The 14,664-nt window shown below is 36.3% G+C and overlaps 3 protein-coding genes and 1 long non-coding RNA gene across 4 annotated transcripts; 1 reads left to right on the top strand and 3 right to left on the bottom strand.

Annotated features, from left to right (window-relative positions):
- Positions 1 to 45: 45 nt before the first annotated feature.
- LOC106447980 (glucan endo-1,3-beta-glucosidase 12-like) lies at positions 46 to 2,915 on the bottom strand. Its single transcript, XM_048760496.1, has 3 exons — positions 2,678 to 2,915; positions 1,548 to 2,603; positions 46 to 1,466 (listed from the first exon to the last, which is right to left on the bottom strand). The coding sequence occupies exons 1-3, from the start codon at positions 2,727 to 2,729 to the stop codon at positions 1,435 to 1,437; spliced, it is 1,140 nt and encodes a 379-aa protein (XP_048616453.1). The 5' UTR covers positions 2,730 to 2,915; the 3' UTR covers positions 46 to 1,434.
- Positions 2,916 to 4,069: 1,154 nt separating this feature from the next.
- LOC125589027 lies at positions 4,070 to 5,126 on the bottom strand. Its single transcript, XR_007325223.1, has 2 exons — positions 4,477 to 5,126; positions 4,070 to 4,305 (listed from the first exon to the last, which is right to left on the bottom strand). It is a non-coding gene; the product is annotated as an uncharacterized LOC125589027 (long non-coding RNA).
- A 1,109-nt stretch (positions 5,127 to 6,235) lies between these two features.
- LOC125588954 (formin-like protein 6) lies at positions 6,236 to 8,061 on the top strand. Its single transcript, XM_048760954.1, has one exon. It carries the CDS (start codon positions 7,362 to 7,364, stop codon positions 7,842 to 7,844), a length of 483 nt encoding a protein of 160 aa, XP_048616911.1. The 5' UTR covers positions 6,236 to 7,361; the 3' UTR covers positions 7,845 to 8,061.
- A 1,324-nt stretch (positions 8,062 to 9,385) lies between these two features.
- LOC125588951 lies at positions 9,386 to 12,043 on the bottom strand. Its single transcript, XM_048760951.1, has 9 exons — positions 11,774 to 12,043; positions 11,496 to 11,683; positions 10,968 to 11,243; positions 10,801 to 10,859; positions 10,679 to 10,715; positions 10,523 to 10,594; positions 10,286 to 10,436; positions 10,009 to 10,191; positions 9,386 to 9,921 (listed from the first exon to the last, which is right to left on the bottom strand). The coding sequence occupies exons 1-9, from the start codon at positions 11,957 to 11,959 to the stop codon at positions 9,538 to 9,540; spliced, it is 1,536 nt and encodes a 511-aa protein (XP_048616908.1). The 5' UTR covers positions 11,960 to 12,043; the 3' UTR covers positions 9,386 to 9,537.
- Positions 12,044 to 14,664: the final 2,621 nt, after the last annotated feature.

Below are 14,664 nucleotides of genomic sequence, written 5' to 3'. Positions count from 1 at the left end.
AAATTAAGAAATTTCTTCAACAATTTATTGTGGACGCAGTATACATATAGAAACAGTCTTGTGAATATTCGCAAACTTTGGCAATTACAAAATGAGAACATTTAACCAGTGCACTCGATGACAACAAAGCCTATCGAATGAACTCATGAAGCATGAAGTACTAATGTGAGATAAAAGGTAAGTAAAAGAATAACAACAACATCAGAGTGGCGCAGCGGAAGCGTGGTGGGCCCATAACCCACAGGTCCCAGGATCGAAACCTGGCTCTGATAGTTTTCTTGTCAATATTTTTTTCTCTTTAAGGGGGTGGTATTCAATCAAGGAATTTGAAAGAATTCATAAGGAAAAGCTTTTGCAGTATTTTTAAAGATTTGATGAGATTTTAATGCATTTATCTAATTCTTATGCTTACTTCAATTATGGATTTTAAAAGAATATACATAAATTTGAGAGAATACTAATTCCTCTAAATTCTATAAATTTTTGAATCCTTGTGTATTTAAAAAGGTAACAAAATTTATTTTATTCTTAAAACTGAAAGAAAATAGTAATTAGTACTACATAGTTTATGGATTGTAGCAAATTTATTAAAATCATAATACTAATAAATAAAATATATGGATCATCTAAACCATAACATCTCTCCACATATCTTCTAAGTTCTGCCATAGTTTTTCTCCAAGTATTTGCATTTTTTATCTTGCTCTTGTGTTCGTAAAGGCTCTTAACAACGATGTGTGAAAGCACACAATCGAAAGTCTCAGAAGGCATCTTGATTTGGTTAACAGACACTGGGTTTCTTCAGCAACAAGGCAACATTGACTTTATATTTGTTAATTGTTGTTCTTTATATATGCCGGTAACTCGTTAATTATCATCCACAAAGGTCTCTTCATTCTTCACGTACTTCTGGAAAAATGAGAAGTAGAGAAATGCTACTGTTTGTGTTTTCTTACGATTCATTACAAATCTCTGCATAAGAGCAAAGAATTGACCCTTTACATTTATACATGACATTTTCCATTAAATTCTTATCAAATACCATTACTACAAAATCTATCAAATATTGAATAACAACAGAATTTAAAGTAATTAAAAGAATGATTCCAAATGCTTAATCCAATAACAAAAGAATTTAAAAGAATTGATGAAATCCATAATTGAATAACAGTGGAATTTAATGGAAACTATAATTCCTTCTGATTCTATCAAATTTCTAAATCCAATACCCCCACCTAAGTAAAACAAAGCCTACCCAGTAGCCTGAATGATTTTGGGTTTTAAGCGTAACACAATTATTTAACCCAAAATGATAGTCCACGAAAACTAAAGAGAAATTAACTCTTAACTAATAGTAACAATTATTGAGAAAATCTTCCGTCTTCTAGCTCTGTTTCCATGATATCATTACCGGTCTTCCACTTCCGACAAATCTCAACTCAGAACAAACCTGCAATGCTGATAACCTGCGAAAACAAAAATCAAAACCCATGAACTCTCCTGAATAAAATGTTATTTCAAATTTGATATTTTTTTTTAACACTTACTTGGATCAGTAGTGATAAGCATGGCGGTGCCACCGAAAGAGCAACTTCCTCCGTTACGTTTAGTCTTTTGCCAGTAACTGTTGAAAGCATAAGAAGCATGAGCCACTGTCGTGTCCGGATAGAAACATATCCCGCGAGGCTTAATCTCGTCGCAGTTGGCTCCTCCTTGTCCGCACGCAAAGTCCAACGACTGCTGCAGTGTCTCCGCCGCCACGCTCGGTTTCGCCACGCACCACAGCCCTTCCACGCCCTTCTCTTTCGCCGGCGGCGAAGGAGTCTGATGTGGAATGCACGGCGAAAGCGAGAGTCCTGGAGATGAGATCGGAGATTGCTCCGGCGGAGATGAGATCGGAGATTGCTCCGGCGGTGAGAGCTCCGGCGAAGGCTGTGGAGATGGATATCCGACGGAGGAGTGAACTGGTGAGTTTTCCGGCGACGGAGAGGGTAATGTCGGGAAGTTAAATGTGAATTTTGTGCTAAAATTGACTAAAGATCTGAGATTTCTTCTTGATGCCATCGCCGCCACCGCAGCTTCTTCTGGTTCAGGGTTTAAGAAGTTCACTCTGTTGAAGCTCAAAGATCCCAACTTCTCCACGGAACGAAGCATGTCAAGATGGTTATCAGGAGAGTAGAGGAAGTTTGGAGGTGGGTTTATGGTGAAAGTGGAGTTTATGGATCTGAGGAAGGCGAGAGTAGGTTTAAAGGTTTCTAGGTTGTTTAAGCACTGGTAAGAGAAGCCAGAGGAGACTTTGATCTTCTTCTCAAGACCCCATCTTGTGAGAGAATGGTGTAGGTTCTTCAAAGATGAGAGGACCAGGTCAAAGGGCGTGGTTTGGCAAGAGTCAGGGGAAAAGATAACAATGGTGGTGATTTTGGTGGAAGGGTAACGAGAGAGGACATGGGTTTTAAGCCAAGTTTCAGCCTTTATGATGCTTGATGAAATCTCCGTAATGGTTTTGTTGTCTCTCACGGAAACAGCTAGCTCAAGATCAGTAGTTTGAGGAAGAAGTTGAAGGAGATTCAGAGCTTCAATGGGTGTTGATTCTTGACCAGCTCCTGCATGCATACAGATTATAGCTATTGAGTTGCATGAAACAAAAAACAAAACAAAAAAGTTATGTGATATCTACCTGCAAAGCCAAGAATGGGAATGAAGAAGAAAATGTAAAGGAGATGTCTCATTTTTTTGCTCTGGGCACAGTTTCTTTTCTTTACTTGTGTGTTGGGTTTCTTTCCTCAGGCATATGAGAAGGTTATTATAAAAGATCGTTTCTTAAAGAGTACAGAGGAAGAATCAAAATATATGGTCATTTTTTTACTTTTAAGGAAAAAAAAAAGAAAAGAGAAGGCAACAGTGTTGCATAGTGACTGTGCTAGTTCTTTGGTTGAATTCTGTTGTATATTTTGATATTTTCAGGAAATTTGTCTATAAAAGTGTTGCAGTCAACACTGACATGAACAATAATGCCCGTTGAAATGCTGACATTGTTCTGTTTTAAGAAATTGTACACTGTGACACATCGACACACAAAAAAGTTCGTTACACAACACATAAGTAAGTAAAACGGTAGCGTATTCGGAATCTATGGATGGAAGAGGGAACATCACGAAAGGCATAATAATCGTGGGTCTTGATGATGTGGAAAAAGCTTCCGTTAATTATAAACTAATTCATATTTTCGCGCCTTATTATATAGGCCGTAAGGTTCAATAGAGCGGCACAAATGGGCTTCTGTTTATGTCCTTGAGTACAGCCCAAAGTGATTTAATTCGACCATTAATCTTAAATTTTCTTTTTTTCTATTGAAGAGGAAGCTTTTGCTTCAAGATGATAATTTAATTATTTACAATCTGACTTCATTTCGAGTTATTTTATTTGAAAGGCTGTGATTAGACTGATATTATTGAGTGAAGTGGTGTGTGGGATTCTAAAATTGCTTTGAACGTTTTGCATAATCCCATCACAATCATTATGACAACACTAGGAAGGGATTTGTCTGGTAATTAGAATTTATCAGTTCGGATTCGGTTCGGTTTCGGGTCGGGTTCGGTTCGGGTTCGATCTAAAAAAGACCTAAAAATACAAAAATATATCTGAAAATATTTATATATCCGAAAATATTCAAAATTTTATTCAAAATTTGTGTTTTTATTATATTAAAATGTGTATATATACTAAACTATGCAAGATACAACAACAATTCGTTGTCTCTTAGTGGTTGACCTCCATGTTCTCTAGACAAATAACCCGTATTCGATTCCCCCTTAATACATTTTATTTAATTTACATTATTAATTCGGGTACCCATCGGGTTTCAGATTTGGGTCGGGTCGGATCTAAAACCCGCGGGTCCTCTGTAACAAGACCCGATAGGGTAATTTGATCGGATCGGTTCCTACCCGAACCGGGTTTTTTCGGGTCGGTTTCGGGTCGGGTCTTCGGGTCCGGGTTAAATGCCCAGGCCTATCTGGTAGCTTTATCATGATTACCACCAATAATAGTATTTTAATCAACCAGATTGTTAAAGAAAATAAGCAAATAGTTTAGATACAAGCATTGGACCCATCCGACCATGATCATCTCGGATCTGTCGGTATCATTAGTTAATTACATGCTTCTAATAGTTTCATCCAACGTTAATTTCTCTTAACTGCATCGAGAAATTTATTTTTAAAAATATTAAAATCAAACTCGACCGGTAAGTATAGCCGATGGTTCAATCTTCACAGTATATGGATTGTACACGTACGATGAGTCCTGTAAAATGCAACATTAGTTCAAGTTGGTTTTGGATTAAAACCACGACACCTTTTTTTTTAGTTTTAATTTAATAACTCTGTCTTGTGACTTGTCTCACTATAAAAATATAAAAGGAGTGGCAATAATGATAGGAAAATGAGTACAAAAGTGTTGACGAATATTATGTACCTTGAGTATTAAGTGTCGGCAGAATCTTTGTTGCTTCTTCTTTTTTTACATCATTTGCTTGTTCTTATTAGCAACGTATAAGCCAGTTATCACGCAAGGCAGCTAAAACTTAGAAATGTGCGTAAAATATATAACTAAGAATACTCCCTCTGTTTCTATATAATCCATTTTTCTAGAATTTTCACATTTATTAAGAAAACACTTAAAATTTGATAACAAATGTATTATTTGCTGTGTTTAGCTATTTCCTATGACTTTTGACCAATTAAAATTCAGTAAACACAATTAATGTTTTTGAAGTTTACAATTTGCCATTATTACATACATTGAAAATATAAAATATGGATCATTTAGGAATGGAGGAAGTACTATATACACAAATAGCTCTTTAGATTATTGTCACTAACGTTCACGCATGATTCGTTAGTAATCTAGATAAAAGATAAAGGGAGCATTTGTAAATGCGAGCAAAATAAATGGGCATTCCCAGCAAATGAAAACTGAAAAAGGTATAGAGATGAAAGAAAATAAGAAAGTTTTTTGTTAAAATAAAAGCATAACGTTAGAGAGCTTGTCTACACTACACACATGTATACACGAATAAAAGCAAAAAAAGTTAAAGATTAAAGATACGAATGTAACGTTGAGCTCACTTTATTCCTAATTTATATGTATGGGTCTTCTCTCTTCATTTTTTTTTTTGCTAAAATGTAAATATCATAAATGAATAAAAGATAGTACAAGAGTTATCTTAGTTTTGAACCCAACTTGACAAAAAGAAATAAAAAACAAGATGGGACACTAATTTTTCTACCAAAAGAACTAGATTATGACAGCCACATGACCATTAGAGAATCGAAGTTTTTCCTATGTCTCCTTGCAGGGATGATATTACGCACTTCTCTGTCGATGGCTCTGAACACAGTTGCAGGAGGAAGAGAAATTTGATTGTGGATCAAATTATTCCTCTGCTTCCATAAGAAGTAAACTGTTGTGTGGGTCGCCAGCTTCCTTAGCAGAGTTAAACTCTCTCTTCATTTTTATTCACATATTTTTATTTTATTTAATTTTAAACTGACTCTATAAACTTGAATTATACGTGTATATTATTAACCCATTTTGCGGTAAAAAAGGGCTATATGCCAGTGAAATTCGTTGTAAGAAGAATAAAGTTCATTATGTTTTATAAGCTTACATTTTAAATGCTCAAGAATAAAATACAATAAAAGCCAGTGTTTATTATATATTCATATGAAAATAATAATCATATATATCTGGATTGTGGAATAAAGCTGAAATTTACCATTTACCATCAGCTTTACAGTTTGTCTTTAAAATATTTGTTAGTGGTGAAAACCAAACTAGTGTAAAGTCTCTTGAAAACTGCAAATTTTGGCCAATATTCTCATCTACACTACAGTTGGCTGGACCACAGTGGATTGGCTTTCCGGCTATAGAATAAGCCAGTATTAACCTAGAACATGAGTTATTAGTTGTAATTATAAGAATAAAATCAACTTAGGGAAATTGAAAAAATACAAAACTCAAAAAGTCGATAATGGACTGGCATTGTACATGTCGTTTTCCTCCGTCTACGAAACAGAATCGGAAATTTGTACGTTGGACAGAGGAGAAGGACAATATTATATATTCTTCATTTTTATGTATTTTGTTCACACTACAAAAAAAAGCGTTTACGGAGAATTAATTACTAATTAACGAAAAATTAGAGGAGGTAAAAGAAAGTAGATCTCTCTCTAGTCTCTAGTCTCTCACTTTCCCTTTTATCGACTTTTTAATTTTCCTTTTTCCCATAAACAATTTTCTTATTTGTGTTTCCACTGAAGAAGGAAGAATTAGAAGATGAAGATAGAAAGAGAGGAGAATCGTAAAACAGTTAATCACAAGTCGCCATGAGAGTTCCTTACTCCGTACTCTTCTTCTTCCTCCTCTTATCGTTCTCCGTTAACGGCGTGAAGCTGAACGAGACTCATCGAAGAATTCTCCACCAGCCGCTTTTCCCGGAGACTCCTCCTCCGGACGCTCCCGATCAGCCTTTCTTCCCTGAGAATCACGCTCGGCATGCTCTCAGCTCTAGCTTTCTTCTTGTACCGCCACAAAGTAAAACACGCCGGCGATACTCAGAAACTCGATGCCGGTTCTCGAATATTCCACGAAGATCCGACGTTTCTCTACATGGGAACCGGTTAGGGACTCTATTAATAATAACGTACCGGTTAATAATAATTCGTCTCCGTACCGGAAATTAAATTCGGTTAAGAGATCGGATCGTTACCGTCCCAGTCCCGAGCTTCAACCGCTTCCGCCGTTATCTAAACCGTCTGATTATAACTCTTCCGACGCGGCGTTTCCTCGCTCGAAGAGCTTCCTTATTCAAAGAGCAAGCCTAAGTTCTCTCAGCCTCCTAATAGAGCGGCGATTACTCAGGCTGTTGAAGAGGGGGAGAGGGATCCAAGCAGGCCAAAGTTAAAGCCACTCCACTGGGACAAAGTACGCGCGAGCTCTGAGCGAGCCACAGTTTGGGACCAGCTCAAATCAACGTTTTTGACACATAACGTTTTTAACTATTTGTGGGTGTTAAACAGAGTGAACGAAGATCGGATGGAGCATCTGTTTGGTTGCAACTCAGCTCCAAAGCCTTCAAACTCGATACTCTTCTGAAACTCGTAGACATAAAAGGAGTTGACGGCAAGACCACATTGCTTCACTTTGTCGTCCAAGAGATCACAAGATCCGAGGTGACCACAACAGCAACAGTAGATGAAACCACCTTCCACGGAAACAAAGACGGTTTCAGAAAGCAAGGACTACAAGTCGTCGCTGGACTCAGCAGAGACCTGGCAAACGTGAAAAAATCAGCCGGGATGGATTCCGATGTACTGAGTGGCGACGTGACAAAGCTCGAAACGGGACTTGATAAACTCCGATCTTTTATCAAGACAGAGACAACAACAACAACAACATCAACTCCAGGGAAGTTCTTTGATTCGATGAAAGCGTTTCTCAAAGACGCAGAGGAAGAGATTCGAAAGGTCAAAGGAGAAGAAAGAAAAGCTATGTCAATGGTTAAAGAAGTAACAGAGTATTTCCACGGAGACGCTGCGAAAGAAGAAGCGCATCCTTTGAGAATCTTCATGGTCGTGAGAGATTTTCTAGGAGTACTCGATAACGTTTGTAAACAAGTGAGGACGATGCAAGAGATGTCGACAACTATGGGTTCGGCTTCAGCTAGATCGTTCAGGATATCAGCTACAGCTTCGTTGCCGGTTCTTCATAGGTATAAAGCAAGACGAGAAGAAGAAGATACAAGCTCAGATGATGAACATAGCAGCAACTCTTCTACGTGATTAACACACAAAGAAAAGCTGTACAGTTTTTTTTTTTTTTTTACACCGAGTAAGGCATTGAGTTGGTTAAGTCGGAGAATTTGGACCGGTTAAGAGAGTAACAGACACTACACTATAAAATTTTCGTTAACAAATAAGGAACCTAAGATTTTATTTTTTGCTAGTTTTCTTTTTGTCTTGCCGTTGAAATATAAATATCCAGATATATCTTTCGATATCGTAATTTCTTGGGGTTTACTGTGAAGATTTTATTTCTTTTGGTCTTTCTGTCAGCTTTTATTCAACACAAAAAATTACATAAATAAGATAGTTACGAATCATGTTTCATTAAAAACTCAATAAATTAATAATGTTGAGTTATTATTATTTTTATCTATAACGGAATTAATTTAGAAAAAAAGATTAGTATAGCACCAAACCAATTTTTGTTTCCAAATTAGTACTCAAAGTTCAAAGTCACAAAAATAAGTTTCATTAAAGAGTTAAATATATACTTATACCCTTTGGATTAATTAATTCAAATCAAATTTTAGGGTTTAGAATTAACTTAGAATTTAGAGTTAAGGGGTGGGGTTTTGAAATTAGGTTTAAATTTTTATAAAATAAAAAATAAATACTAAAAAATTAAAAATAAAAATTTAAAAAGCAGTTTCAAAAACTATTTTTGAATTATAAAAAAAATTTGAAAAAAATAAAAACAAAATTTCGAAGAAAAAAATTCAAAAAAAAAATGACGAATCTGAAAACATATAATCTGAAACTATAAAAATAATTTTTTTTTTCATTTTTATTTTTTTATTTGTTTTTATTTATTTTGTTTGTTTATTTAATTTTAAACCAAATGTCTTAGGTAGGACCATTAGGGATATTTTACCTTTTAATGAATATCATTTTTATAATTTTCTTTTTTTAATGTTATTTTTGAGACAAAAACTCAAAAAGTGCACAATTGCCCTAATTAATACATAAAGGATATTCATTCGCTATTTATTTGTTTAATTTAAATAAAACAAGTGATATTCGTTCTTCTCAATCTTCACCGCTTCTCCTCCGCCGATCTCGCAACCATGAGCAAAGGTCCAGGACTATTCGCTGATCACTCGACTTCAGTGAAAACTAAGCTCAACAACCACGGCACACTCGGTGCTCTGCTTCAGCACGAGGTGTTGCCTAAATCACTAGCGACTGTTTCAAGTGAGATCGATACTAAGGCGTTAGACAAGCATCCAAGGTTTGGTCTTTCTCTTGCTCTCAAACCTTGAGAGCTCACATGAGTCTCCAAACCTTTCTCGTATTGTTTCATTTATTGAATTCTACTGCAGGACCCTAGAGTTTGTGTCTTTTTCTGAATAAATAGTTTTTTTTTAACTTAAAATTGACGGATAATTGTTTTTTCGTAAATGGTTGTTTATTGACATTTTTGTCTAGTTAATATTCGTGCATTCCCTACCAATTTTGTTAAAATTAAAATGTTGATTAGCCTTCGGTAGAGCTCAAATCGAAAATGCATTGTTAGACGCAACATTGAACCTTTGGCTGAATACGTAGACAAATACTTGTTGAGTCACACTTATTACAAATGTTTGATACAATGTCATATTTACATTTCTTAAAAATATTGTATGTTTCAACCAGAAAAAAAAATGTAAATACAAAACAAAATCTATAATGATATACATACACACATTCACCACTATATATTCACTTGTCTTACTTCTTCTTCGGAAGTAGGATGAATCGAAAACCAAGCAAAGCTCTTTTCTCTCTCTTGGTAAGCTCTAGCGAGGAAGAGCAGAACCGTAACCTTCATGATAAGAGAGAGAGCAAGCATGCACGCCCAGAGCCGATACATTGAAGCCCTAAAGGGTTTACACTGGTTAGAGACGATGCTCGATAACGTGTCTTTCACGTGAAGGCATTGCATTAGATTTTGAAGAGAAGGCAATATGTCCAGCATCCCCTGAGCTGAGTTGCTGTAAGCATAGACCTTTAGGTAAGCTGCTTCCGGGATGAATTTACCGGTGATTCTGCAGGTTTCCGGTGGATCTTTGTCGTGGCATGTGAATCTTGAAAGAACCTAAAAATACAAAAAAAGATCTTTAGTTCATTATGTGTCCTAAGAACACAAATTAACAGGAGTTGATTTGGACTTAAATAGACTTACATTTGGGAATTGGCCGATTGGAATGGCGCCGTTGGAGCAGCTTTGTGGTGTGTAGCTGTTGATCTGTTGTCCTAAAAACGGATCACATATCAGTCCAGACTCCGGCGGCGCCGACGATGATACAGTTCTACTCCGGTCAGTCAAGGCATAAGACCGCATTGAACTTGCTACTTTTGAGTTTAACTGAAAGAACAGAGAAAAAAACATAAAAGTCAAGAAACAGCGGATTTTATATTTTATTTTTTACCATTCTTGATTGATTTATATAAGTATATACCTCGGTGATGAAGTTACGGATCATTAAGCTGACTTCCATTAGGGTTTTGTCAGAATGAAGAGGATCCATGCAAGGAAAAATATTTGTCAGTGTACTGTTTTGTGGGTTTTGCACAAAGCCACTGAACGCTGAGCAAACGTCTTCTGCGAATCTGCGTTGAGTGAAAAAAAAACTGAGGAGTTAGAGTCAGGACTCAGGAACAAGTTGGGGTTTGTCTTTAGGGTTTGATTAGCTTACGTGTGAAGGAAGAAATCGAAACCAGTTAGGGCCCAAGAAAGAGTTGTTAATATCCAACACAAGAATATCACCCTGATTAGTAAAAAAATTAGAAACATAATAAATAATCTTTACAATCCAATTTAACAAGAAATTATGTTTAGTTGGATGGCTTACATGATGAATCCAGGGTGCCAATGAAGCAAGATAGGAACTGTGATAGATGCAAGCAAAAATTAAAATAATTAGACACATAAAAATTTAAGACATAACTTGTAGTGGATGTTAAATGATCTTACCGAGGGCTAGAAGGAGAACGAATAAGTTGGTCGATGCAATCACAAGATGAGTTACATACCTGAGAAGACAAAAACATACAGACCAAAACAATGTTGGACTTTTGATACGGAGAGAAGATCAAAAACAAAACATAAGATCTGAGGAGAGGAGAGAGACTATATATTACGAGATTTGGATGGCGAGATCAATGGTAGGACCGTTATGGTGAACAAAGCTTTGAATCATCTGAGATCCTTTTTTGAGTCGATGGCTAGTGACATTGAGTAGATGAGTCGTTGTCTGATCGTAGGGAAGCAACAGGTACTGTATCCTCGTCAGCGACGTTATCACGGTACGTATGTTTCTGTCTACATCTTCTCCTGTTTTGTCTATGGTTTCTTTCATCTCCTCTGTTCTGGACTTCGAGCTTTGGTTGGCTGCTATCACTATCCCTGTCGCTGCCCTGTTTAAATTTTATCAAATCCAAGTGAGTGATATTATTTTTTATTTTTATTTATTTTAATATCAGGAGGTTCATGACTAGGCCCGAAACCACATCATATAATATCAGTTTCGTTCCAGCGGTCACTCGAACTGAAAAAAATTTCGACGCAATGACCGGAGTCTTTTTCAGTTGAGCTAATGATCTCCGGTACTAAGTGAGTGAGTGACATTATGGATAGAGTAGAAGAAAGTGTTTATATATAAAGCTTACACTGAGAGTGACATGAAGAGAAGAAGAAGTAAGAAGAGAGGAAGATAGTAACGGTCAAGATATCGACGTTGCGTGGAAGAAACACGTCTTCTTTTGTTGAAGAAAGCTGCGTAAAGACCCAAGCATACGCCGGCAATAAGAAACGCTCCGGCGAAGGCGTAACCGTGGATTCCGGTAAAAAACGTAGCCTGACATGCCATTAAAATATTACTTTTAACTCTACGTTAATAAAAAGATTTACTACAAAAAACATGAGATGACGAAGAAGAGAGACTCACTGCCCAATAATGTTTGTCTTGAACGTTGAAACTTCCGTTGTAATACCTAAAGCTGTTAAGAGGGTCGCGTCTCTTAAACCGGTCATGATCTCCACCGTCCGGTAAACTGTGAGCCGACAAAACCGGAGAAATCACGGCCGTTAAGAGGAGCTGAAACAGAACTCCGAGTATTCTTGGTTTTGTCATGATGATCGAAAATCATGTCACTAGTTTATTTTCACATATCCTTTTGGGGGACTAAAAGAGATTTATGAGACTACATTTGTTATAAATATTTGGTTATTGTATTGCCTTTCTTCTGGGTGTGTTTGACTTACTTACTAAGGTAAGGATAGCTTGTGGCCACATTGTCCTTTTTTTTTTTTTTTGGGTGAAGGAAGGAGAGTGATTAGAGTAACGTATCTTAAGCCGTTTTTCCCTGCTTTCTTTATTTGACTCGCTCTTCTTCTTTTGTTGGTTTTACGTTTTTCACTAAGAAAAGAAAAAAAAAAAGAGATCAAATATATACATACTTTACTAAAGCGTACGTGAGTTATATACAATATTCGACATGCTCTTCATACGAAAGAGTTTTGACCATTTTACTAAATTTGGAAAACATCACCTTGATATTGTAATCCTATCAAGTGTCTTTATTAGACTATTTGCTGAATGTTTGCATGAGTGACTGATGGATCACATTTGTCTCACAACAATACAGTATAAATAAAATATATGCAATTTAAATCTAGAAAATTTTTAACCAAAAAAAATTACTTGATGGTAAGCTTTAAATAGTTGTAATAATTACTACATATGTTTAAAAAAAGAAAAGTCCCATAACCAAACGAGAATGCATTATCTAGAGATTACCTTAGGGCATCTCCATCCCTACTCCATTTTTTCCTCTAAAGTGGAGTAAAAGTGAATATGGAGTAAGGAATGCTCCAACCCAACTCCATATCTCATTCCATAATGAAATTTACTCCATAAATGGAGTAATCTCTTTTTTGTTTGTTCATCACTCCATAAATTGAGTAGGGTTGAAGCAATTTTACTCTATTTTCACTTTTACTCCATTTTGAAGAAAAAAATGGAGTTTTACATTGGAGATGCTCTTAAAATACCAGAATGGAGGGGGACACTGCAGAGATAGACTTTATCATTGTATAATAACCCATTAAAGTGGGCCTAAAAGCCCATATGTAAACCCATCTAAACTACTCTCCATTACCGGCTGAAATGGAGCGTATAAGTGCAGCGCTTCCAATTCAAATCTTCTTTCTTCCGAACTTCTCTCTGCCCAATCAAATCTTTTTATTTGATTGATACTCTTCTCTTTCCTCTTTGTTGTTCAGACCGGTGGATACAGTGAAGACATGATTCCTACGGTTGGGTTCAACATGAGGAAAGTGACAAAAGGAAGTGTCACTATCAGACTCTGGGATCTCGGTGGTCAACCTCGCTTCCACATACAACCTTTGTGTCTCCAAAAGCGAGCTCCATGATCTGTTGAGCAATACCTCGCTTAACGGTATCCCTCTTCTTGTCCTTGGTAACAAAATCGATAAGCCTGGAGCTCTCTCCAAAGATGACTTAACCGAGGAAATGTTAGTCTCTTTTTAAACCTGAATGAAACACACAAACAAAAAAGGACTTGGATTGTGTGAAGATGTTTTTCTTTGCAACAGGGGGCTCAATAGAGAAGTATGCTGCTTCATGATATCTTGCAAGAACTCTACCAACATTGATCAAGTCATTGATTGGCTTGTTAAGCACTCCAAGTCTGCTACCTTAAACACAACTCTCTCTCTCTCTCTCTCTCTCTCTCTCTCTCTCTCTCTCTCTCTCTCTCTCTCTCTCTCTCTCTCTCTCTCTCTCTCTCCAAGTTATTGATTGGCTTGTGATGTGTCTTTCTTCTTCTTCTTCTGTACATTAGATTTGATTGTTTTATGCAATGAGATTACACCTTCCTCCAAGTTTGGATTTTTCAGTTTTATGAGTTCATTGCATATTTTAAAAGAACCTGATTAGTTGTAATTGAGATTATATTAGAAGTTGGGGGGTCTAGAAGTGTCATAAACTTTGAGAATGATGAAGAATATTCACTTTCAGTTTATGACATTCTCAAAGTTTGGGAAGAGAGTAGTAAGCAAAAAAAGATTTGAATTGCTTGTAAATTTTCTCAAAATCTACAATCTAGTAGTAATAGAAGAATACAACACAATCTGAATTCACTTTCTTATTCATCTCCTTCAAACCAGTTTGAAGATTACATAATCAGCAGCTAGAACAGCTACACAGCAAGGATCTGGCAAACTTGGGAAATGGAAGATCAACTTCGTCTCCAACTTAAAGGTATCACACTTTCTTGTATCAGTTATTGGCTCTCGATGGGTTATTGTAATCTCTATAGCTTTTGATGCAGCTAAGATGGAGTTAGCAGTTCTGACTTCTCTCCAACAGAGCTCATGTTAATAAGAATAAAACAAGTGTTTTAAGCGTATGCTGAATGATTCTCAGGCTATACAGAAACCTTTTGTTGGTAGATTTTGGATTTTTTTTTTATTTTTTTTTTAATCTCTAGTTTAAGATTAGTCCACCATCAAACAACTGCTTGAGAACTTTTCTCAATTTTGCTTCATCAGAAATAAGAATGGTTTTCATAGTGTGAATTGTTTACCAACTCATCATTCATTCAAAAATGGTTCATTCTGTCTATTCTTCAGTTTGAACGTAACACCCATATGAATTGATGGCTCATCTACCGCGTAACTGCAGGCTAATAAGTCTTACTCGGATATTCAAATGGAAAAGGCAATCCTCAACCATTCAAGCAACCTTCCATTTCTCGATGATCACGAGGAGAAGATTCATTTGATCAAAAGACAAAAACTCTCTTGTTTCTGAAG

Source organism: Brassica napus, chromosome A2 (genome assembly GCF_020379485.1).
Source record: "Brassica napus cultivar Da-Ae chromosome A2, Da-Ae, whole genome shotgun sequence".
In the NCBI taxonomy this organism is placed as follows: Eukaryota; Viridiplantae; Streptophyta; class Magnoliopsida; order Brassicales; family Brassicaceae; genus Brassica; species Brassica napus.
The sequence above is the reverse complement of the archived record's forward strand: the minus strand, read 5'-3'. Positions and strand labels throughout refer to the sequence as shown.